At 42.8% G+C, this 25653-nt stretch overlaps 1 protein-coding gene across 2 annotated transcripts in view; it reads right to left on the bottom strand.

Moving 5' to 3' along the window:
* MCM9 (minichromosome maintenance 9 homologous recombination repair factor) overlaps positions 1–25653 on the bottom strand; it is a 325876-nt gene that overhangs the window by 216097 nt on the left and 84126 nt on the right. For both annotated transcript variants that reach the window (XM_085611281.1, XM_085611283.1), the window contains exons 4-5: positions 25169–25250; positions 15590–15790 (exon numbers count right to left, since the gene is read on the bottom strand). In XM_085611281.1, the coding sequence (XP_085467407.1) occupies positions 15590–15790; positions 25169–25250 (283 nt within the window). The remainder of the gene's footprint in view (positions 1–15589; positions 15791–25168; positions 25251–25653) is intronic.

The raw sequence follows: 25653 nt of genomic DNA, 5'->3' as shown, positions 1-25653 counted from the left end.
CTTGCGGCTAGAGGCATCGGGTTCTCTTCCCAGGCTCTGACCGTTTATGTACGCGGATGACATCACACTCTATGTGGTCGATCCTCATGTAAATCTCTCCCCCATGACGAGAGAGTTGATGAACTATGGCCTGCTATCAGGGGTGACTATAAACTGGGAGAAATCGGTAATTCTGCCCTTGACGACTGGGACGCCCGCTTCACTCCGGACTGCCCGTTGAAATGGGCGACTGGCCCAGTGCGATATCTGGGGATATGGATTAGCACTGACATGCAGGAATTGTGGGCAGAAAATTATGGGCGTGCCCTTACATGGGTAGAGGAAAAGGTTGGCCGCTGGAAACACTTGCCCCTTTCGCTAGCAGGACGAATAGCGGTGGCAAAAATGGTTATCCTACCCAAGCTCCTTTATTTATTCGTTAACATCCCGCTGCCCCTAACTACACATTTCCTGAACCAAGTGCGTTCGCGGATGATAGAATTGGCGTGGGGTGGGGGGCAGCCGAGAGTGGCCTGGGAGACCCTCTCTCTCCCGCAGAGGCAGGGTGGCCTGGCAGCACCGGATTTCACGTTATACGCCTACTGCGCACAGGCGCAGTTCTTGCACTACTGGGTGCACCCTACGCCTTTCCAGCCACATGTGGCGATAGAGATGGATAGGGCTGCCCCGCTGCCGCTCAACATTGCGCTGTACGCACCGCACAAGCGGAGGTGCAAAGACATTGACACTGTGCACGCGCTTAAATGGGCCTGGGATGGGCTGCGTCGCCGAGCAAAGTTGGACCATCTCTATGCCAAATCGGTGCCCCTGCGCGGGAACCCCATGTGGCCCCCGCTGCAAAACATGAAAACTGGGGAATGCGCAACATCACACGGCCTTAGAACTGGGGGGGACCTCTTCCCGGGCGAAACCTTCCTCACGCTGGAACAATTGTGCGGTGCGGAGACACCGACGATGATTGATACACTGCTCTATTATCAGCTGCGACATACATGTCAGAAGCTATTTCCTACATTCCCGGCGCCGCCGCCGGACTTGATGGCCTTGGAGAATGTGCTCAAGGTGGAGTCGGGACGTAAACTTGTGTCCCGGTTATACAGCTGCATGCAAAACACTTCTCCGATTGTGGTGCCGACAGCGCGCGGCATGTGGGATACGGAATTGGGAACCGAAATCACTGACGACCACTGGGATATGTGCTGTAGACTGCTTGAGACCCTTTCCCCTAATTATCGTCTCCGACTGATACATTTTAAATACATACACATGATATACCGCACGCCTAGTCGGCTTCACCGCATGGGATTGAGGGATGCAGACAACTACTGGCGCTGTAACGCACGCAGAGCTACATTTTTACATATGGCGTGGGAATGTCCCGCGCTGGCCTCTTTCTGGGTAAGGGTGGTGGAGCTGGTGCGTGACATTACCGGCCTACTGATCCCATGCACTCCGCAGACTACATTACTAGGGATCTTACAAATGGTCAAGCCTAAACACCGTAAGCTGCCGGCCATACTCATTCTGCTTGCCAAACGGCAGGTTGCGATGCACTGGGGAGCTGTTACATCGCCTAACATTAGGGAATGGATTAAAAGCGTAGTACACTGCCAGACGCAACTCACTCTATACGGGGAGCTCCTACCAGTGCGCTCGTGGCCGAAGGACATATGGGAACCCTTTACACACTGGTTGACTCACACTGCGATTCAAGCATTATGAAACAGTGCTTCACGCTGCTGGTGGCCGGAAGGAATCGAGACCCAGTTACACCCTGGGGTGCTGAGGTCATCGACTGTGGTGTGGGAGAGGTGCGAGTTGGCTGTGGGCGGAGGTGGAAGGGCCGTACGAGATTTACTGAACAATGACGGGTTGGCACCCAGTTGTAATATTGATACTGTTGGCTTGGTGGGGAGCTGTGCTGTCAATCTCATGTTACATTTACACTGCAGTGTATTGTGTTTGGTTTGTTGCTGAAAATGCAAATAAAAAGAATTTTTTTTAAAAAAAAGGTTGCAGTACCACCAGAAATGAATGTGCAAGTGAAAATGCGTAGATTGGAAAAACTGAGGAAAACGTTAGTATCAAAGTAGTGTGAATGCAAGTCATTAGAGAAATTTTTAAAGGTGGGAAGAGTGCCTCGAGGCCTACGAATCTTGATTGCCCCCACCTTTGAAAATCCGGACCCTGAAATGTTGCAGGAGTGGGCCAACAACAGTACTAAATCTTCTCAAAACATTATCAAAATCTTAATTAAGTTTGCTAAAAGGGATAGAGAGAAAATCTTGAATGAGATTAAACTTTTACAGCAAGAGATTAACAATTTAGCCAAACCGGATGTAGTATTAAAATTTGAGAAATAATTGAAAGTCAAGTTGAACAACCACGAACAATCGATTAGTGAGAAGAAGGCGATCAAGTTCACAATTGACAGAATTGATTACCAAAGAGGTCAGATTTATACATTTGTGTGATGCTTCGACATTCTGCGTCGTCAAATGCGATCGGATAATGCTGGCCCGGACAATAAAGGGAAGAGAATAATGACTGAAACCAGCTCAGAATTTAGTTCTGAGCTGGATACGGATCAGGAAGATGGATCGGGGCATCCGAGTAATAGTGAAAGTCTGGAGAAACCCCCCTCAGTTGTCGAAGAGATGCGTTTTTTAGGGCTGGACAGGACTATAAACATCAGACCAAGATTCCAAAGAAGAGGAAAAGGCAATCGAGGCAACGAAAAGAAGAAGGAGTAGTCTTGGAACTCCGTTCAGGAGCCAAGACCAAAGAGAACAGGCAATGCAAATGATTGAATCTGCAACTACGGTTATTAATCTATCCGATTTGGTTTTAACAGAGGAAGAGATTAGAATGCTATCATTGGGTCTGTCTTTCTGTACGAGAACAAACTTTAATTATGGCCAAACGCGGATTGACTTCTACAAATTTATAAGAAAATTAAAATTGAAAAAATTCTTTCACAATCAAGCAAATGTAAGGGGAGTGCAACAGCACACTTTTGAGCCTGTCACCTTGAATTTTGTTTGTGGGAGATCTAAATGTACTACGTGACTTGGAACAATTGGAGAGGGGAGATGATGATATCGGTCCAATTACATCTTGAAAGGAGACTGGAGATCTTTTAGGACTGAACATTTATGGGAGCGTCGCAACACCCTTTAGACAAAAGTCCACTTTTATTCCGAACCTGCCAAGGGATTCGATTAATGTATTTTCAGATCAGGTCATTATGGAATTAAAATCATTATCCTTGTAATCTAGTGAGGAATTCTTTAAAGGCACCAAACAAAGAGAAAGAGATTATTCCAAAGTAATGGACAAAATAAAATCAAGGAATGATATTGAAGTCCGCCAGTCGGACAAGGGTGGCAATGTAGTCTTGTGGCCCTTAAGCATGTACAACAATGAAGCAAAATCACAATTGAAAGACACCAAGTGTTACCAAAGGGTCCCACAGAGTAATCTAATTGAAGTTAAAAACAAATACCACAAAGATCTAGTAAGGTGGAGAGGAATCGGCCTTATCACAAAGGAAGAATATCAGTATTTGAAAGTGGATGATCCTATCATACAAATATTGTACTTGATCCCCAAAGTGCATAAGGATCTAGCCAACTCCCCTGTAAAGGCCTATAATATCAGCTATAGGCAGTTTTCTTTAAACATCCTTCCAGTACATAGATTACTTCTTACAAGATCTAGGAAAGGGTCTCCCTTCCTACATTCAGGATACAAAAATGTTTTAAGGAAGAGACACAATCTAACTTGGGACAAAACATACCTTTTAATTACACTTGATGCAGCTTCGCTATACACAAGTATCTCTCATGAAAATGGGCTCAGGGCCATGAGACACTTCCCAACACTAGACCGATAAATCTATACCAACACTTAGAAATGATACTTGAAATGGCCAGATTATGCCTCGAGAACAACTTCTTCTTGTTTGGTAGAGACACATACAGACAAGTGAGAGGCATGGCCATGGGCGCCTTCTTCGCCCCCAGATATGCGAATCTTCACATGGGCTAGTGGGAGGAGCAGGTGCTCAAGTATGCAGCTAAATGGAATGAGAACATAGTGGTCTGGTCACGATTCATAGACTATTTATTTATTCTTTGGAAAGGCCCACGTGAGACAGCCGATAGGTTTGAGTCTGCCTTAAATGAGAACTCCTTTAATTTGAAATTTACAAGTACCATCAGTGAGTCCCAGGTGTGTTACTTGGAAGTATTTATTAACAATGAGAAAGTACATACACGTACACACAGAAAACCGATGGCAGGGAATTCTATTCTACATTCTGATAGTTTTCACCAGCAGAAACTTAAACAAAGCATTCCTTATGCGGAGCATCTCCGCATGAAGAGAAATTGTAGTGAGCTGTCTTCCTTGAGAGTTGACCAGACCGAACTATCTCAGAAATTTATGGAGAGAGGGTACAGCAATCAGGTCCTGACCCAAGCACTTTATAAGGTGGAGGGAATTTCTAAAGCATCACTTTTATTCCCGGAAACAGTAGGAGGGACCAAGAACAGTAAGAAGAAGGATGACATTAGAATAATCATGGGATACAATGCCTATCATGTCAAAGTGAGAGATTGCATGAAGTGAGGAATGATCCTATATTAGGCAGTAATGTTTCACGCAGACCACTTCTGACATTCAAGAGGGCGAAATCTATGAGACAACAACTAGTAGTGGGCAGCCCTGAGGTGGTAGAAACTGAAGGGTGGCTAAAAGCCACTACGGGCTTTAACAAATGCCAGAAGTGTAAGGCCTGCCAACATGGTGTAAATAAGAAAGAAATTCAATCACCTTTGTTAAATAGACCATGGAAGATTCCTCGCGTTTTTAATTTCAAAAGTGATCATGTAAGATATATATCCTTCAATGCATGTGCCCTAAACAGTACGTGGGAAGGACAATACACATGGTGCATGTGAGAATCCTCCAGCATTTCAGGGATTTCAGGGATGTAAAGAATAAAGACAGGACCTTCCCTGTTGCAAGACATATGAATGAGGTCCATGGGGGGATACGAACAAGCTTTTTAATTTTATGATTGACTCAGTCCCGTAGAACAGGAGAGGGGGGAACCGAGAATTAAAGCTCAGACAGTTAGAGTCAAGGTATATAGTTATGTTGAATACGAAGATCCCCCATGGCCTTAATTCAGAAGAAGATATGAATGTCCACATCTAGAGGGCATGTGTCCTCTTGGCCGTCAACCCATATCAGGATACCACATGTGGTTACATAAAATAAGAAAATACAATGAGATACTCACTTTTTATGTTCTCAGAGGCGTATAGGAAAAGAAAAAGCATAGGGAGTTAGATGAATAATAGTCGTTTGTATTTGCACTTTATCCAGGTCTGAATGTGTCATTTTGGGGAGTCGACATAGAAATAGCCATTTAATATTGATGAGTTTTAAGAAAAACAAGGGTACCCCAATACGTGAACCTGGCGTGAAATATGAGGTAAAAAACAATGGTTCGGGTGTGGCCAAAAGGTCCAATAATAAAGTGATCCTAAGGAGAGCACTTATGGTTAGAGAGTTGAAGATTAATTATTCTAAAGGAGCAAAAAAATTAATAATGTACATAGGGACATAAGTCAGTTCATGTGAAACATTTATTTCCACAACAATAGAATTCAGGTGCTCACACAATAAGTGAAAGAGGCGTGACGTGCAGAATGATGGTGAAGTTTAAAATAATGGCATCGCATTGACAACAATAGTGTAAAACTCCTCAAGCAACTTTATAGAATAGGAAGAGTTTTGTTGTAAAGGGTCAACGGCGTTTAGCCCAAGCAGCATGACACGCTGAGCTCCTCTCCCAAGACTTTCCAAATATGAACTGGGATTCTCCTGTATACCCATTTGGAGAAGCAGGTTCAATTAATAGTAATCTTTATCCATAATGTTTTCCAACGATGCCATTCGTGTAAGGGAATCAGTGGCGGAGGCCCTGTTCCAGAATTTACCTAAAGTAACAACTGAGCACAGAACTCCTGTTACAGAAACGAGAAACAATGATGTCAAATCTTTACCAAAAACATTAGAGAAACTGTTGAAAAATGGTGGGAGAAAAAATCATTAGAAAAATATAGAGATGCTAATCGTGTTCCAAGAGTTTTGTGTGTGCTCATTGCGCCTACATTTGAAAACCCGAATCCTCCAATGTTACAAGATACAGGCATCCATGAACATGATCCATATTTTAATCAAATATGCAGGAATCGACCGCAATGCTCTCTTAGTAAAAAATTGACCGCATCAATGGCTTACTGGATGCTACAGGACAAACAGATTTAATTAATAAAGGAAAAAGTGATATAGAATTATGCATCAAAAAATATGAAGAAACAATTAAGGAACAGAAAATTTTCAAATTCACACGTGATCAAAATGATTACGCCACTGGCAGAATTTTTACGTTTGCGCGTAAATACGATAATTACAAAAGACAAGCACTTACCAGTGGGAGCTTAACAAGTAAACACAGACTCGCTAGAAGTGAAGTCAGGGTAAATGAAGGGGACTCTGACTCAGTCTCTCTCACATAAAGTAGCGAATCTGAAGATGGTCAACCTAGCACATCAGAGTTTTCCGCATCAGGCCCTATCAACTTTACATTAGCAGAGGAACTGAATTTTGTCAGCGAGGACCGGCGGTACACCTTGCACCCCCACAAACCTCAGTATGCGCAAGGAGAACAGTCAACAAACGCAGGAGGGAGAGGCGGGTCAAACACTGCAAAAACTACCTCGAGAGGGAATGCACGAAGGAACTGGAAAAAATAAATTGTGACAATTATACAATACAGTCATCAATCTTACAGACATTGTTTTATCCAAGGCTGAAACCCAACTTTTATCATTGGGTCTCTCCTACTGTCCTAAAAATCGTTTTTCATATAATCTGACCAGGATTGATGCGTTCAAATTTATCAGGAAGATAAAATTAATAAAACATTTCCAACTAAATACATTCCCCGGTGGAGTGTCAATAAACTCTCCTAGTAACATCAATACTGATGGGACTCTTGAAGTTAAAGATATACCCAACTTACAAGTATTACACGAACAAAAGGGTCAAATGGAGAGGATTCGTCCTCAATAACTGCAGACATCTGTTCCAACAAGTCAGCTCCTAGTCCCTTTCGCCCGGTTTCTACGTTTCTTCCCTTAATGCCGAAAGATGCGGTTGATGTTTTTAGTGACAGAGCAATAGCTGAATTAAAGGTTTTAAATAGAACCGTGACAACTACTCAACGTCATAGAGACTATAAAAACACACGATACCATGCTCTGATTCCTGAACTTCAAAAAAATCAAGACCTTATCATTAACAAGTCTGATAAGGTGGGTAATACAGTTTTGTGGTCTCGGAAGGAATACTTGGCAGAAGCTGATCATCATTTATCAGATACTTTATGCTATAAAAAATCAACTAAATTGGAAATGAGATAAACAGAGGACAAGACACGTAAACGTATCCATCATTGGAAAAGAAATGGTTTGTTGACCAAGGAAGAAATGTATTTCTTAAATGTTGAACATCCGGTCACTCCTATGCTTTATTTTCTGCTGAAAGTACATAAAAAGACCACGCCTCTACCAGGACGCCCTATTATTTCGGCCCAGAGGAGCATGAATAAAAAAATCTCACCAAATATGTGGACTATTTTCTGCAACCACATGTGGTCTCCTTACCATCATACATAAGAGACACGACAGATTTTTTATAGAAGATCATAGATGTTATTTGCCATCCAGATTATTTGTTAGTGGTCATGGACATTGAATCGCTTTATACAAGCATAAATCATGTGAATGGCCAGAGACATTAACATGAAAGAACATAATTGTATGCTGTTGGAAATAATCGAACTGTGCTTGATGACTAACTACTTTTTATTCCAAAATGAAGTGTACCAACAGGTGAGAGGTGTGGAGATGGGGGCATGCTTCTCCCCCAGCTACTCATGTTTGAATATGAGCTGGTGGGAGAAGCATGTCCTCATGGTTGAACACCAACACTGGTACAAGCATATAGTTCATTATTGGTGTTTTATTGATAATCTGTCTGATCTGGAATGGTTCAAAAGAAGAGGCTGTTGAGGTTGTAGGAGTTATTAACTCTAACGAATTGAATCAGAGATTTACAGCCTCTATAGACAGTTCCAGTGTTGAGTTTCTAGATGTTTTATTGTATATTGATGAAGGGAAATTACATACTAAGCTTCACAGAAAAACCACCGCTGGAAACTCTATTTTACATGCGGAAAGTTCGCATCCACGCCACTTAATTAACAGCATACCATATGGAGAATTTATCCAGAATTGTAGAATCTGTAGTTCAGATTCGGTCTCCATGGAATGTCAACAAGATGCATTTTGTAGGTTCCTTGATCGTGGGTTTAAGAAATCACTTTTGACTCAAGCTTTAAATAAAGCAAACAAACTGCCTAGAGAAACACTGCTAAAGCCCAAGAGTAACATTGCTAGGGATATAGGATGTGGTCCCAATAAAGAGGTACATACAATACGACTAATTACCACCTTCAGTCAACAAGAAGAAAAAATACGTAAGATTATATACTCAGAATGGCCAATTGTACTTACTGATATGATTTTAGGTCCTATTTTACCAAGCTTGCCTGCCATTACTTTTAAAAGTACTCGATGAGGGATGCCATAGTGAAACCTATGCCGGAGGTTAAGACCAAAAGTACCTGGCTAACAAAAACAGGCTTTTTAAGTGCAATTCATGCCGCGCTTGTACATTTGCTCAGATGCAACCCATTATAAGACAGCGTTCAGTGAGAGGGAGATTGCTATTCGAGAACACCTCACATGCCGTACTGAGTATGCCATCTATAAATTGAAATGTACCTGTAACCTGGAATACATTGGCAGTACTAAACTTCCAGTACACAAACGCATCCTTCGACACATTAGGGCCATTGTAAATTCTGACCAAAATTATCCGGCATTTTAGACATTATCCGGCATGTAGACATTTTAAATCAACACACAACAACAAATTGAAAGATCTGGAAAATACAGTTTTAGGGACGGTTCCAATCCCTGGCCGGGGAGGGAATATTGAGAGGCTATTACTACAACATGAATTTCACTTCATTTTAGCCCTCGATACTAGAGTCCCTAATGGCCTGAATATGAGCGAGGATTTGCATAATTTTCTATGATGATGTTTTGATTTATCTGACCTTTTTTGTTGCTACATCTATTGTTTTAGTGATTGATGAGTATTTTCCTTCTATTTAGGTTAGATGGAGATTTTATTCACTGATCAGTTACTCAATGTTGACATGGAAATATCTGTTTCTTAATTCTGTAAATAGTTACGTGCTCATATAAGATGATTTATTTTTCTGTGAACTATACATTGATATTTGCACTTGCACTTTATGATCATTTAGGCTTAAATGATATAGGTTTTTCCAAAGCTGCTAATGAATCTGTATTTTGCACAGCACCATTTTTCACTTTTAATATTTTCACCTTGCACTTTTTTTCGAATGGATTAATAGACATTAACAGACATATGAATCTTATTAGGCAACTTATTATGAGATTAATTTATTAATTCAAATCTGTTTTTAGCTGCCAGAAATATTGAACTTGGCCTGATGGGTCTTTTTGCACTTGCACTTTATTGTCGAACGATTATTCGTTATAGGACTCATGTTTACTTATTTGAATTTTTTCATTCGTAAACCTGACCAGTGCTCATTTATGACAATCAAATACCACAATCTATTGTTGGAGTATTGGGTCTCTATGCTGCTATATGAATCTAATTTTCATATGATGCCCATTGTTGTGTTTGAATTAATGTATAACTTAGTTATACTGTTCTCTTTTGGCCTATTTTGCACAGTAAATTCCTCGATCCGATAAGATTTTATCAGATGCTTAGTGTTGAGGTGTTATTCTATGTTTCAACTGGTAGAGACACTCGCCTCTTTCATCGTGATAGCAATATTGAGAGCTATTGATGATTTATAGACCATGACTGGTTATAATGTGTTTTATTGTATATTAATAAATTTTTAATATTACAATGTGAACAGTATTATATTTTTACATATTTTTAACACCTCATGGCATTTTGAAAGCATAATACATTAGATGCATAATCAACTATGAACTACTAGGAATATGTTATAATCTGTTTTCCATACACATAAACCGGTTGAGCTTGTTTTTACAGGCAATTGTGCACTTTTATGTTTTTTAAGAGTTCCCTGAAAGAAGACACATCATGTGAACAAGCTCCCTGTGAGGAGTGAAATGCGTCATGGCAGGCATTATGCCTGTTTAATTTGTGTGGACTGTTTATTAAATAAAACTTCACTACTTCATCCACCAATACTGAGTGGGATTTTGTAAGTTCGTTGGGAGTACCTGAGGTGCGTGCCTGAAGTTTCTGCCAGATCGAGTGTCAGACAAGAGTTCTCGAGAGATTATATATATGTTTCCAGAAGTTTGTTGTGAGTTCACCGCTCTCCTCCCTCGCGACGCCGGTGCCTGCAACGGTCACAACTCCGCCTCAAATGTTTTTTACCAGGGTATAATCCGAGTAATCTCCGAAATAAATCCAGCGGCACACCAAGGACAACACAATACGCCTTTATTGTGTCACAAAAACAGAACTACGCGTTTCGGCGAAGCCTTTGTCAAGTTGCTGACCTGTGCCCAAATTCCCCTAGAAATACAGGTCAAAATTCATAGACATGAAAGAAAAACTTTGCGAGTGCCCCGTTTGAAACAAAAACAATTACATTCATCAATGATCGTTTTTCATCCAAATATGTGCAAATAAAATTCACAGTTATATAACTTATAGAGGGCGAAGGAATAATTCTAATATCTTATCAGTTTTCAAAAAACATAGGTAATATACCCAAATTATTGTTATCTCCTAGGCAAGTGCCTATGTCACCCATTATTGCACATTTTTTGTCAAGCGGAGAAGTTTCATGATCAAATTAATTAAGGGCTTGATGACTCGAAAAAACTTGATATGCGGCCCTTTCGGATTCATTGAAGATTAGAAAATGCATACAAATTAAGCAATTATAATTGTAATTATACAGACAAGGGTAATGTACCCACAATATCAACATCTCATAGGCAAGCGGAGAAATGAAACTTCTCCGCTTGACAAAAAATGTGCAATAATGGGTGACATAGGCACTTGCCTAGGAGATAACAATAATTTGGGTATATTACCTATGTTTTTTGAAAACTGATAAGATATTAGAATTATTCCTTCGCCCTCTATAAGTTATATAACTGTGAATTTTATTTGCACATATTTGGATGAAAAACGATCATTGATGAATGTAATTGTTTTTGTTTCAAACGGGGCACTCGCAAAGTTTTTCTTTCATGTCTATGAACTTTGACCTGTATTTCTAGGGGAATTTGGGCACAGGTCAGCAACTTGACAAAGGCTTCGCCGAAACGCGTAGTTCTGTTTTTGTGACACAATAAAGGCGTATTGTGTTGTCCTTGGTGTGCCGCTGGATTTATTTCGGAGATTACTCGGATTATACCCTGGTAAAATATATATCTATATATATATCTATATATATATATCTCGTGTAAAACCAGTTCACCAAGTCCCAGAGGGTCACAGAAAGGCAGCACACCAAACTGCAGATCCAGGTCAGTTTAAAGTTGGTCATTTCATGTTTATTGCTTGTTTTCTTCCTTGAGTTTTCAACATGCAAAGTGCATCAGGTAACAGCAAAAAAAAAAAAAAAAAAATTAGTATGTGTTCCCACTTGGGGAACACATACTATCCTCCCTCTGTCGCTGTTTGTTGTCCACTGCTATGCTTGATTTTGACATCCCGCATACACAGATTTTCTGCCTTTGTAATTTTGTCTCTCCAATTGGAGTCACATGGGGTGGTCTGAACAACACACCGCAGGCACTTGCTAGGTACTATGATACCATGCCGTATGGAAGTCATTAATTTTGTTTACATGATTTGTGGTTTATTTGTTCTCTATGCCGCATTAGGACAACATGTGAGTGATAACATTCATGCCTGAGATGGTATTTTGACCACTCCAAGATGGCCGCTACAGTGGGATGCTGCATTGTTACCATGCATTTTGGTCCTTTGTTTGTATTCACAGCTCTTCACTCTTTTTAAGTTCGCTGTCACTGCAGCACTGTTATTCACGTGATCAAGGCTTGTGAAAGTCGAAACGCGTTGTGAATAAACACCCGTTTCTCTATTCCGCTATCTGTGTTGAACTATTTTGTTCCTGAGAGCGCACGACATCTGACAATTTGGAATATTTAATTTCCGGCGTGCTCCGCCGGCGTGTGCGCCAGCTCCCTTGGGTCCCAGCAATCAGAAGGAGCGCTGTCTTTGGAATATATATATATATATATATATATATATATATATATATTTTGCTCCTCCTCACTCGAGTAACTGCCGCCGCACGCCAGACCAGAGGGTGCGTCGTCTTAAGCGAACTACTCCAGCAAAGTCCGCATACTATCCACCAGTCCTCTGCCAGCAGCCAAAGGATGACGACGCCGTGTCTGGGCTCGATAAAGTTTTATTTAATCAGCCGATTTGTACGCGTTTCGCCTGCCCAGCAGGCTTGATCACCAACAATTCAACTGAACTCGAGTTCCTTATTTACATAATTTCCTGTGCTCGTGACACGTCACATGATATGACTACAACTCCAGTGCATTAGAAAACAGACTCGTAGTCCAACGGTACGAAGACTCTTGGCTTGCTAGTGCCCAAGTAAACATACAGAACTTAATATTATACAATTAATACAAAATAATGCAAAATAATGGCAATTTCATATCGTGCCTCCTCAAGGGAATAGGGGCCGGCAGGTGCCCTAATCATTCCAAATTATTACAAGAATAATGGCAGTAATCATCGTAACGACAACATCACGGATACCGCGCATACCCCTGGGATTGTTATTAGCAACACCAGCCTGCCAGTCTTCAATAGTTCGTACATTTACCATTTGCATGTTTCACAAGCTTAACAATTATGCCCAAGTGGGCAGTCATTAATTACAGAATCACACGTTGGACATATCTTGCTATAAACTGAAAACTATAACAAGAATTTTCATAAAAAGAGAAATTGTCTATGTGCACACCATAAAAAACATAACCAAAAAGCAACAAAAAACAATTTTTAACAAATTTTAAAAACACTGTCGAGGGGGATTGCTGCTGCCATTTCATATGACTATTAGACAAGTCCTATTACAGGTGTGTAATTAGGTCTTCCTCGATATTGAGACCTGTGGGGGTACGGGTATTGAGTGCCAAGATGTAGGTTGACTCAAGTCTCCTCAATTTCCTTTCCCTATTGCCCCCTCTCACATTTAGCGGTACACAATCGATGACAAAGTAAGAAAGCCCTTTCTCATTCTTCTCATGATGAGACTCAAAGTGGCGAGCCACGGGATATGACCTGTCCCCATTCTTGATGGCCCTCAGATGCTGTAAAATCCTCTTATGGGCAGGATGAATTGTGCTGCCCACGTACCGCAAGCCACAAGGGCATTGCAGGACGTAGACAGCATAATCCGTCTTACAGGAAAGACTCCCCTTTATTTTTTGATTCTTTTAGAGAGGCCTAATGTGTAAGAAGTCGTGTTTTTGCCGTGGCTGCAGGCCTTACATTTGTTGCATTTTATGAAGCCTGCTCTTCTCGCCAGCCAGGCACTGCCCATAGGCATCTGCTTTTTAGATGTAATCATATTAGACACCAGCATCTGTTTGAAAGAGCGTGCCTTCCTAAAGGACAACAATGGTCTTTTCTGTACAAGTTTCCCTAATAAAGGGTCATTGCGGATTAGATGATATATATATATATATATATATATATATATATACTTACTTACTTCCGGGACTGCAGGAAGAAAGAAGCTGAAGAAGACTGAGGAGAGGCAGCGGCCAGCTAACAAGTAAGTATTTTACTTTATTTTTATTCCCCCTCCCTCACCACCTCACCACTCCCATCTGGTAGCAGCCGCTACTGAGACCAATGTGTCCAGTGAGGAAGAGGAAGAGGAAAGCATTGGATGGGGCGAGGTACAGTGGGGAAATCTGTCAAGTCGATTCCCTTAGCAAGATGTGAACAACAGCTGTTGCACTGATGGGGTTATAGCATATGTGCAGGAAGCAGTCGGCAACCCTCGTATGCAAAGGAAGGGCCGCTGTGTTGTGAGCCGTGGATATTGCAGTGCCAGTTAGGCTGGAGCCCGTGCACAGTGAGGATTCGGTAACCCCGCATACCAGGAGGGGCTCCCGTGGAAGGATTGCCATGTGGAGTGGGCCATAGCCCTTGTGTGGTGAACAGCCAGCAGGCATCTGCTGTGCCGATCGGGATGGTGCCCATGTATAGCACAGATATGATGACCCCATAAGCCAGAAGTCGGTCACCAGAACTAGCAAGAAGTGAAACCTAACCAGGAGCTTCGCTAGAGGATTGAGGCTGTTGTCAGATCCCCACGCACCTACATTGGGATGCAGGAACAGCATTAGGAACTTCACATCATCTTCTCTTCATCAAGGGACAAAATGAAAGACTTAGCCTGCCAGGAGGAGCCATGAGGAACCACCGGTTGCTGAAAGGGTGCAAACGTGAGTGAGGAACTCGGGGATCACCAAGTGCAGCCCGTTTGGGCCACGTGCAATTAACTCATCTGGACCAGCCGCTGCCGCTCTGGCACCCACGGGGGGCATGCTCAGGAACTCCAGGCGCTCAGATTCTGCAGGTGCTCTTAAGACTGAATTCGGCCAAGACAGCCTGGGGGAATTTGCTTGCTAGATAGTGCTTAAGCGCTGGAACACTTTTGGCTTTACAATAGAGTTGGAATGGACTCTTGAGACTCTTACTACCAGGGAGGCTTACCCTGGATGTTGCCTAAAGTGAATATGGTGCCAGTGTCACTAGAGCGAGTGGGACACAGGGAACTGCCTAAGAAACACTAGAGCCCCGACCTCAGGGGGGCTGTGTAGTTTGTGAATGTCCCATTTCCCTTTGCGAGTAGCGGTAAAAATAAATACTTCTTTTACAATAAAAGTGAGTATTTGGCTGGACAATAACTTATTGTTGCTACTGCATGTATTTTGAGTTGCGAGCCGGTGCCCACTCCCTATATCTGCCTCCTCCACCTGAGGGAGCCTCTGACGGTTCAGACGACACTAGTCTTAAGAACCAAGTGCTCACGGACCAAACTTTTCCCGAGTCAAGTGTTGGAGGTGTACTTAGCCCAGTTGCTCTGGATCCATAGGTCGGGTCCGGGACATCAGGAGTAAAAGATCTCAAACCCCACAGTTCGGCCCAGTAGCTCCTGCATGTTCCTGGGCCCTCTAGAAGGGCTTCTGACAGTGGGTCAGATTTGGCAGTTCACCACCCTTCTATTTAGTCTACTCTCCAAGGTCTCAAGAGTTGGGAAAAGTTTTACTTGGAATATTTAGAAAATCAAACAATCCATATTACATCTTCTTCAACTCACCTGCTAAAGGATCACTTTTATGTCTGTCCCAGAAATCTTCATACTCCTTACGTACTTCTTCATTGATAATGACCCCAGTGGGCTGCTGGTTATTTACTACAATGAAGTTGGCTTTGAGGACAATCTCCAGATCGCAGCGCTTGTCAGGACAAAAGGGTTTCCACCTGTGCATCACCACACCATATACAGTCAAGTCATCACCTGATAAAACAAAAGCACTTATAAGGAGCCAAAAATTGATAAGCATGTTTTCCTAGTGAAAGAAGAGTAATTTTCGTGAAAACATTCAACACCACTAAATGGCCCCTCCCGTTCTACTCGGTGCTCACAACTGTTAACAGCAATTCTCAATTTGCTTCTTCAACAAGGACTCCAACTCGCTCTACAAATAATTTTGAAAAAATGATCTCATCATCTAGCCGTTGCAAAAACATAAGCTTGAGTTCCACCATAAAAAAGGGAAAATATGGCATGTACGTAAACAAATAAAGTAAATATTTTATTAGGTGTTAGTGGTCAGTTGTCAGCATCCTATCTTATTTAAAAGAGGAGGCTGGAAGAGTAAAAGGGAAGTGGAGAATAAAAGTCAGCAGATGTTAGGGAAATGTTTGGGGCTACAGTGCTCATACAACATAATGTGAGATAAATAGACACATACAGTGTCTGTATTCCCCTCTTGCTGTGAATATCAATGAAATATGGACATCAGGTTCTTTAAATCCCCAAACCAAATAGGACACATGCTAGCAAACTGTGCTTGAGAGATTGTAGTAACTTGGGATTGTATGCTCACATTCTTTGATCATCGCCCAGATGGTATGCAGACTTTGTGCTGCTTTGTTTTGGCCAACAGACATTTCGCCGTCTGCACTGCGTGCCTAATTAAACACTGCAGTAGTTGCAGGTGACGAAATGCCTGGGGGAGGGGGAGGAGGGTAGCCGTGGTACAGGGGGCACCCCTGTACATTAAAAAAAAATCATGGCAAGTCTGACTCAGCCTTCGATCCTTTTGAAGCAAGTAAATAGAGTATCAACAAATGGCCAAAAGTAATACGTGTTACTTACAGTGCTTAGACAAGACGGAAGTGTGGTATGAAGTGCTGTATATAACACAAGTTAATATTAGCGGACAACAACAATTTTGCCAAATATATATGGCTCTGCATCCATATCAACACACTGCTCTCACCATATCCAAGCACTGATCTCAGAGTTTTGCCACCTGGATGGCTCAGTGAGTTGAAAGCTGATCATAAGTTTGAATCCTAACAAGGCGGATTGAACCTTCTATCCTTCCAAGGTGAGTATATGCAGTACAATTAAAATGACTAATAGCAAACTATCCAAATTATTGCAAATTTGGCATCTTGAAACTTGTTAATAGCATCACTTCTTCAGAGCTTAGAAACTGCAGAGCTGTATATCAAAACCTAGTTATTATTTGCTGTCAGCCACAATCTTTCAATTTTTGGAGTCATCTAATACAACAACGCTGTGATATCTCTAGTATTCAGTGACGGTTAAGTTTTCACCTTGCATCAAAGTGCTTCCGTATTTCTGTGCTCAACATGCACGGGGCAACATTTGTCTCCAATGAACCTAAGCTGCTACATACTAAATCCCTCAGAACAAAAGGCAAAATAATGAGAATTTGAAGCTAACAACAATGGCACTTAACCAAACTTCAGGAACATTGTGGTTGATGGCACAGAAATACCACATACATCTCACACAGAAGGTCATATTTGTGCCAACAAAGTCTAAAGAGGCTGTTAGTTTGGAGAGTTAATGAGAAGCTGTCATAAAGTGACCCTTTTTGCATGGTGTTTGATGCTTGCCTAAGTGTGCCCTGGGCTCCTACTAATCAGGTACCCAGGGCCTGTGTGCTCTCCCCAAAACTGTACATTTGCTCCCACATTGGCACTCTTCTGGCCTATATTATATAAGTCCCATGTAAAAGGTGCCAGGTGCACCAAGGGCCTTGTAGCCAGACAAAGTCTCTGAGGGCTGAAGCATATATTTTGCTACCCTCAGAGACTCCTCCCCTGATGCATACACACTGCCAGTGCAGTCTGTGTGCCAGTGGGAGGCCCTGAAACTACAAGTCGACATGGCACACATCCTGCCATGCCCAACAAAACACTGCCTGTGGCATAGGTCAGACACCCCTCTAGCAGGACTTACAGCCCTAAGGCAGGGTGCACTATACCACAGGTGAGGACACAGTGGCATGAGCCCTGGGCCCCTACAGTACCTGTGCCATTAACATGTATTGTAAGTGCAGTAAAGCCATTTTAAACCATGAGCTGGGAGTTTGGCACCCCAAATTCCACAGCTCCATGACGGCTCTACTAAAGACTGAGAAGTTTGGTATCAAACTTCTCAGCCTATTAAACCCACAGTGTCAGATTTGATGCCAAATGGACTCAGAGAGCATTCTAGAGATGCCCCCCTGAAAAACGACCTAACTCTAGAGTCCTGGCTGAGTGGCTGCTCATCAGCTGGTACCCCCAGACATGTTTCTGGACCCCTGGGTCGACAGCCTCCCACTCTCGGGGTCCTGAAACAAAGCACATCCTGGGCAGAGGTGCTAAGCCTCCTCCCCCAGGATGGGCAGGTCCACGAAGGAGAAGCTTCAAAAGCTTGCCACCTTTGTCAGCTGACCCTACCTTTTGCTGCTCCCAGCAACTGGCCCCCACCTGTCCTAACACCCCCCCCCCCCCCACTTTGGGAGGAAGAATCAGCAAGACAACCAAGATCGGAGGAGATCTGTGCCCACCTTTTCCAACTTCACCCCTCAGGTGAAGGATGCATGGTAAAGAAGTACAATTCTCAGTCCCCGCCATCTAGAGGATGGGGGGACACTGCCAACCAGAGAGAGGCTTATGCTCCCCTCCCACTGGAGGGTGGCATAATAGGAAGGGACTCATTGGTCCCAACCTGCACCTACGTGAAACGCCCCTAAATTTAGTATTTAGGGTTGATCCAAACCTTGCCTTCTCTGACAAGCAATAAGAACAAGCATTGGCATAGCCAATAGGTCTCGCTTTTGGGACCTTATAAGTATATTTACTTTTGCTATAATAGCGGCACGTAAAGCGCGGGTGCCGCGGTTATAGCAAAAGTAAACATACTTATAAGGTCCCAAAAGCGAGACCTATTGACTATGCCAATGCTTGTTTACTTTTGCTATAATCGCGCAGGGGAGGGGGCCTGTGAGATTCCCTTGCGGGAGCGTGCGACCATATGGCGCCACCATATGGCGCCGCGCACTCCCACAAGGAAAATCGCCAGACGTGCACGCGTTGCCATTGCAAGCAATGCAACGCGTGCACGTTTTTGCCCCCAAAGCTGTGCCGATGGCATTAGTTTTCTCGCTGCGTAGGCGAGACCTAAAAAGGAGGACCAAGGAGCCATGCTGAAGGAAGAAGAGGACACCAACTGCCTCGCCCCAGCCCTACCGGCCTGTCCCGACCTCGACCTGCTCCAGCGGAATCCCGGCGTGTCCAGCAGCCCCAGGAACCCGGAGGACCTTCCCTGCAAAGACTCCGTCTCCTGTGAGCCCCAGACTTTCTCAAGAACCAGGCTCTGGCCGAATCCTTGAGTCTGCACCCGACACCCATGGCCTGAGTTCAAGTGGTACAACACCACGAGGGGGTCCCCCCAGCGAACTGGTGATCCCTGACCTACCTCAAGCCTCTCAACGATGCCTCAAGCCTCTATCCGGAGGGTGCTCTCAGAGTGCATCCTTGACCCTGCGGGAACCCTTGTTCTAACCCTAGAAACTTGACTCTCAAAACAGATTGCTTAATTGCAAACAGATAACCACATTTTTTTCTATAGGATTGCATGGACTGTTTATCCTCTGAAATAGTTCTAAGTGTTGAGTTGTGTTTGTATGGAAACCCAAGCAACTGTGTTTTAATATCAAAGTGCTTTACTTACGTTTGTCTAGGAAATGTCCCAGTGTGATATCTAGGCATACCACACTGAGTAGAGAAAGCAGTCTAAAAAGTAATCTAAAAAGTAATCACAAAGTAATTACAAATATCAACTGTCTTTAAATGTTTTACAAACCTGTAACAAAGTCAATTTCATTCAGCTTGCATATTCCTATCAACCGGTTTTGAAAAGTACAACTTTACTTACCTGTACCAAGTCCTGCTTGGTTCTAAAATTAAATACAACTAAAGAAATATTTTGTATACAAACAACTGGTCTGAGTTCAGTCTTTAAGTGTGTGACCTCATTTCTTGCCTAAGTGTGTACAATAAATGCTTAACATTACCCTTTGATAAAGCCTTACTGCTCGCCCACACTACCACAAATAGAGAGGAAGGTGTTATCTACTTTTACCTCTGTAAGCCTTTGGGGATCCACTGGACTCTGTGCACACTATACCTTACTTGGTATAGTATATTCAGAGCCAGCTTCCTCGAGAAAGAAACTAGCCATATAATGCAATGCACTACAATTACCTCAAACAATTGTTATCCAATTTAATTGAAGAAGGAAACACTGCCTAAAAAACTTGAATCATCTGCAATTGTTGACTATGATGAAAGATGGACCACAAGTGGCATGATAAGATGATTAATATGGTCACCACAGATTCAGTTTAAGAAACTCAATTCTTTAGACACGAAGAACCAGGAAAGACCCAGTTGTGGCTTCAGGATGCTACAGTACACCAAAGCAATCAACAAGAGCAGCAGAGTGCTGGATCCACGGATGTTTCTTCTTAATTATTATCATTAAATAATATAACGATGGTTCCCAACACTGAAGTTTTCAAAAGTTCACATACAGTCTACCGTTCTTCCCCAGGTCATGATGAGTATTTTCTATGATTGGTCAACACCATTAAAGGGTTAAAGAAGGTGGAGATATTTTTCTAGCTTGTGCGATGCAAGACAGTTAAACAGTTGGGCACCTTCTGTTCAGTTCTTTCAGCACTAGACAAAGCATTCCCTAATCTGCACCGGACACCAGGTAAATTAAGTAAACAAGCACAAGACAAGAAACAATCGACGAATACCTCTGCTAAAGAACCAGTACTGCAGACAAGTACTATATTTACAATCACAGAGTGAACGCCTACCAACCTATAACTAACCTCCCTCTCCTTGCCAAAACTACTGAAAAATGTGTGCTTTCAGACCTTAACAACCACATTGAAAAATACAGCCTACTTGACACCTTCCAATCTGGGTATAGGAAAGGCTGTAGTATGGAAACTGGAATCCTGAACATTACTGATGACATACACAGATCTCTAGACGATGATGAGGCCTGCATCTTGATCCTCTTGGACCTCTCAGCGGCCATTGATCCAGTTAACAATAACATTCTCCTAAACACCCTCTCACAGCGTTCAGGCTTCAACGGTACTGACCTTCAGTGGTTTGCCTCATACCTGAACCAACAATCCCACTTCATCAAATTAAACAGTTCCACCTCACAAGCAATATCAATCCCACAAGGAGCTCCCCAGGATCAATCTTGTCCCCTGCCTTGTTCAACCTCTCCATGGAGTCATCTTGCAACAGGCCAGAATTGCCAGGTGCTGGATGTCTTTAGATGACGAGATCTTGATGCAGAGTTGGGTGTCATCTACATAGAAGTGGTAGACGACACCCAACTCCACATCAAAATGTCGTCATCTAAAGACATCCAGCACCTGAACGATATTCGCTCCATCGTACAATCCTGGCTGATCAACAACCAGTTAAAGCTCAATCCCAACAAAACAAAAACTCCTACTCACCCAGCCAAAAGGAAAGTCCTATCTTATTCATAACTGGCTTGGCAACCAAGATGCTTTAAACTGTAAACTATCTATCTCCAACTCTGTTCTGTTACTAGGGATTACAGTGGACAAAAACTTAATCATGAAAGACAATATTAATGCTTAAGCAAATAAATTCCTTCTACGCGCTGAAACACTTAAGAACAAAAAAAATCAAACCTTTTAATCACCAGGTGGCACCGCATCTACGTTCAATGTTTGAGGAATGCTTCGAGCAAGGGGTTCTACCTGAGGACCAGAGATTAGCATCCATAGTGGTACTCCGCAAGACAGGGAAACCTGCAGAAGCATGTAGCTTCTAGAGACCACTATCTTTAGTGAAAATAAAGGCTAAGGTATTAGCAAAAATTCTGGCCTTGCGCTTGGTTGGGGTCATTTCCTCTTTGGTTCATCCGGACCAATCCGGCTTCATGCCGGGGAGGAACACGGCATTTAACATCCGACTCCTTCACAATGTTCTGGCTAGGCGGGTATGCATAGAGGAGGATGCTGTAGTGTTGTCCTTGGACGCCACTATGGCGTTTGATTCAATTGAATGGCCATACTTGTTTGAAGTCCTAAACAGAATGGGCTTTGGACCGAAATTTAGGGGGTGGGTGCGACTGCTCTATACCGACATAAAGGGCCAGGTGCGAGTTAACAACTGCACATCACGAACATTTACAATAGGAAGGGGCACCCGGCAGGGATACCCCCTCTCACCGCTGATATTTGCCCTTATGCTGGAACCACTGGCCGCATGGGTGCGAAGAGACGTCATGATAAGGGGCTTAAAATGGACAGATGAACACGGCGACCGTATATCACTATATGCGGATGATATTCTGCTATACCCTGCCTCTCCCTATCGGTCTCTCCATGGGGTGTTAAATATTTTTACAAATTTCGGAAAATATTCCGGATACGCCATAAACTGGAGTAAATTAGTGTTGTTTGTACTCAGGGGGTCAGTCCCGAGACTTCCCAGAGGGTGCAACGTGGAAATCACCACAGAAGGGTTCCGATATCTTGGGATATACATTACAGCAGATCCCACCCTTTTCTACGAGTGCAACCTGGCACCACCGCTGGCCTGGCTGAGAGCAGACGTAATACACTGGAGATCTCTGCCTCTTTCCCTCCTTGACCGAGCAGCCCTCTTTATGTTAGCTCTCCCATGGTTTCTGTACATTATGCAGAATTGCCCACAGCGTATCCCAGATACCTACTTCTCTGGAGTAGAGAGTGAAATCCGGACGCTACTATGGGATGGGGGGGGGGGGCTCGCCGTATAGCTCTGACAAAACAGACAAAAGGGTGGTATGACGGGGGTATTGCCCTCCCGGACCTTCGACTGTACTATTGGGCGTCACAACTGGTGGTGATAAATCACTGGATATATCGTTCCCCGGTTGATCCAGCGTATCAATTGGACAGACACCAAACAGGAAGATTGGGATATTTGGGGGCTCTGTACTCCAGGGCTAGTAAAAACAGATACTTTGGGCCCACCACCCACACGGTCAGGATATGGCACCAGGCAAATTCCCCATTGGGGTGGTCCAATATAGTAACAAAACTCACACCCCTGTGGTATACTCAGCAACTAGGACTCCTGTGTCACCAGCCTGGATTTGACAAGTGGGATATAAAAGGGATATCCACAGTCGGGGACTTAATTAACAAAGGGTCGCTCCTCAGGTTTGACGAATTACGGGTAAAATAAGATATGAACCAAAGAGAATTCTTCAGGTATCTGCAAGTCAGACATGCCCTCACTACGGCGATACCAGACCATAAGGACATACCAGACTCGTCCCCACTAGAGGACAGACTGCTTGACGGACCGCTCCAGACAAAAGCGATATCACTAACATATAGGAAGATTTGTAATAACCTACCAGACCCATTTAGCAAGTTTGGGGAGCAATGGCAGGGAGATGTGGGGATAATGGATGACGAGGACTGGCAGTCGGCACTAATGTCCCCCAAAGAAGCAGCAATTAACTCCAGATTCAAACGGATACAACTTCGCATTCTCCATAGGTCCTACACATATGTCGGGCACTACGTTAGCAAAAAAAGGGGCTAGACCAGACATGCTTGGTCTTAAGGGCTGCTCACAACCAGCTACCTTCTTCCACATGATTTGGGAGTGCCCCGAGCTGAGACACATATGGGAAGGGGCAACGACGCACATACAAAGTGCCCTGGGGAAAGAGATACACCTTACTTCAAGATTGGGACTCCTTAATATTTGGCCCCCACAGATCTTACAGAGGTGGAGCAACAACTGACCTAGCCGGGATACACCCTGGTTAAGTGAGAGATAGCGAGAAAATGGGGGGCAACAGATATACCCTCCCCCCACCTGTGGTTGAAAGAACTAGATAGGTGCACGGTCGCGGAGACGGTGCACGGTCGCGGAGACGGAAGTCTTTAAGACACGAGGGTGCCCAAAGAAATGGGACAGGAAATGGGGTAAATGGAATGAGTACCGGGGTACTCTATGTGTCTCCCCATCGGAGGAACTGGAAATGCAGCGTAATAGAGAAAGAGCTATGGACTCACTATGATCATACTGTTACCCACCGGAGCTAATGTAATGAGAACTGTGACGACCTTGCTGTACTATATGCAACATGTATGTATGTTTACTGTTGAACTTAATAAAAAGATTATTAAGAAAAAAAAACAACCTTTTAATCACCTTTGGAGACTTAACAATCTCTAGTCTTCTCCAAGCTGGATTACGGTAACGCAATAATCACTGGCACGCCAAAAAAACACCTTATACCTGTAAGGTCTACGCTCCATGCAGCGGCTAGACTTCTCTCTGGGGAGAGGCGCTATGATCACATCACTCTCACACTTAAGAAACTCAACTGGCTACCAACTGAAGCAAGAGGCATTTTCAAAACAGCTTGCATAACCCACAAAGTCCCCTACACTGAAAAAACAAACTACCTCGCAAACAAACTCTCAAAAGCTGGCCGAAAGAGGCTTTGCGAAGCTCAAACACTCTACTTGGATTCCTCCTAAATTTAAGTAAAGGAAAATCACTCGCCTGTTCTTTCTCTGGGAACGCACATAGAATTTCAAATGTTTATCAATCATTCCTATACTTTAGGAAGAACCTTAAATTATTTCTTCTCAATGAATACTCAAATCCACCCTTCTTAAATAATCGATTTGCATTTTATGCACTTTTTCTCCAACCGCCAAAGAGCCCAATCATCACTACCTCTGGAAATAACTGATCATTTATTCCTCTAATATCTGAAAAAAACTACCATCCTGACCTACCAAACCTACCTCTGAAATTGAGCAACCATATATTCCACCTTATATTGTATCTTATTACCCTGTATGCATACTATTTGTCTTGTGCAGTCCTCGTAAATGATGTTTGTTCAAACTTTGTAAAGTGCCCTGATACCCTCAGGTCATGTTTGCGCTATATAAAACTTGAAAAATAAATAAAAACGTCTGAAGATTAAAAACCATCTTACAAATACATAAATGTTGCTTGATACAGAAATACAGGTGTGAGAAGTACATTCAATGTCCAGTTAAAACAAACTATAGGAGGATTTATGGATTGGAATTGTCTTTTTCAACTAGGTCTACACTACCAATCTTTACATCAACATTTATCTATACAAGTCAGCCACAAGACATCGATACTTATTTAGGATGTAAAATACACCAGATATTGAAATTTTAAGGAACTTTAAATTGAAATTGGTAGTACTTATGCATTTCTGGAAACTAGGGTTTCTTATACTCACCAGACTTGCAACTGTCTACCAAATCATCTTCCAGAACTACGATCATGGAGCGGGGAATGCACCCAACTGAGAGACGCTGAACCTAGCATCAAGAAAAGCATGAAGAAAAGTGCATGAAGAGAGAAATCCACCAACTATGAACAAGTATGATTATACTGAAATAAAGATATGATCTGCGGCGTAACCCTTATTTATTCATCATCTGATCCAGAAATTTTTAATACAGCTTTCTCTCTTATTACTCCACCACTGGGATGGCTTTTGTGTATTCACAAAACTTAAATATTTCCTGTTGTTCTACCTGGGCTAAAGTCCAGTCTTACATGATGAATAATGGGTGAGACTTGACAACTCTAGACTCTAGTATCTCTAATTCCTTAAAGAAGGCAGATGTCCTTTAAGACTTCTGTTCCAATAATTTATAAAGCAAGAGATTCTGGAGATTTTTGCCATGGGATTTTACCATTCTAGTAATTTTACCATTC

This window comes from Triturus cristatus, chromosome 6, assembly GCF_964204655.1.
Source record: "Triturus cristatus chromosome 6, aTriCri1.1, whole genome shotgun sequence".
Classification (NCBI taxonomy): domain Eukaryota; kingdom Metazoa; phylum Chordata; class Amphibia; order Caudata; family Salamandridae; genus Triturus; species Triturus cristatus.
Note: the sequence above shows the minus strand (reverse complement) of the source record. Positions and strands in the feature narration are given on the sequence as shown.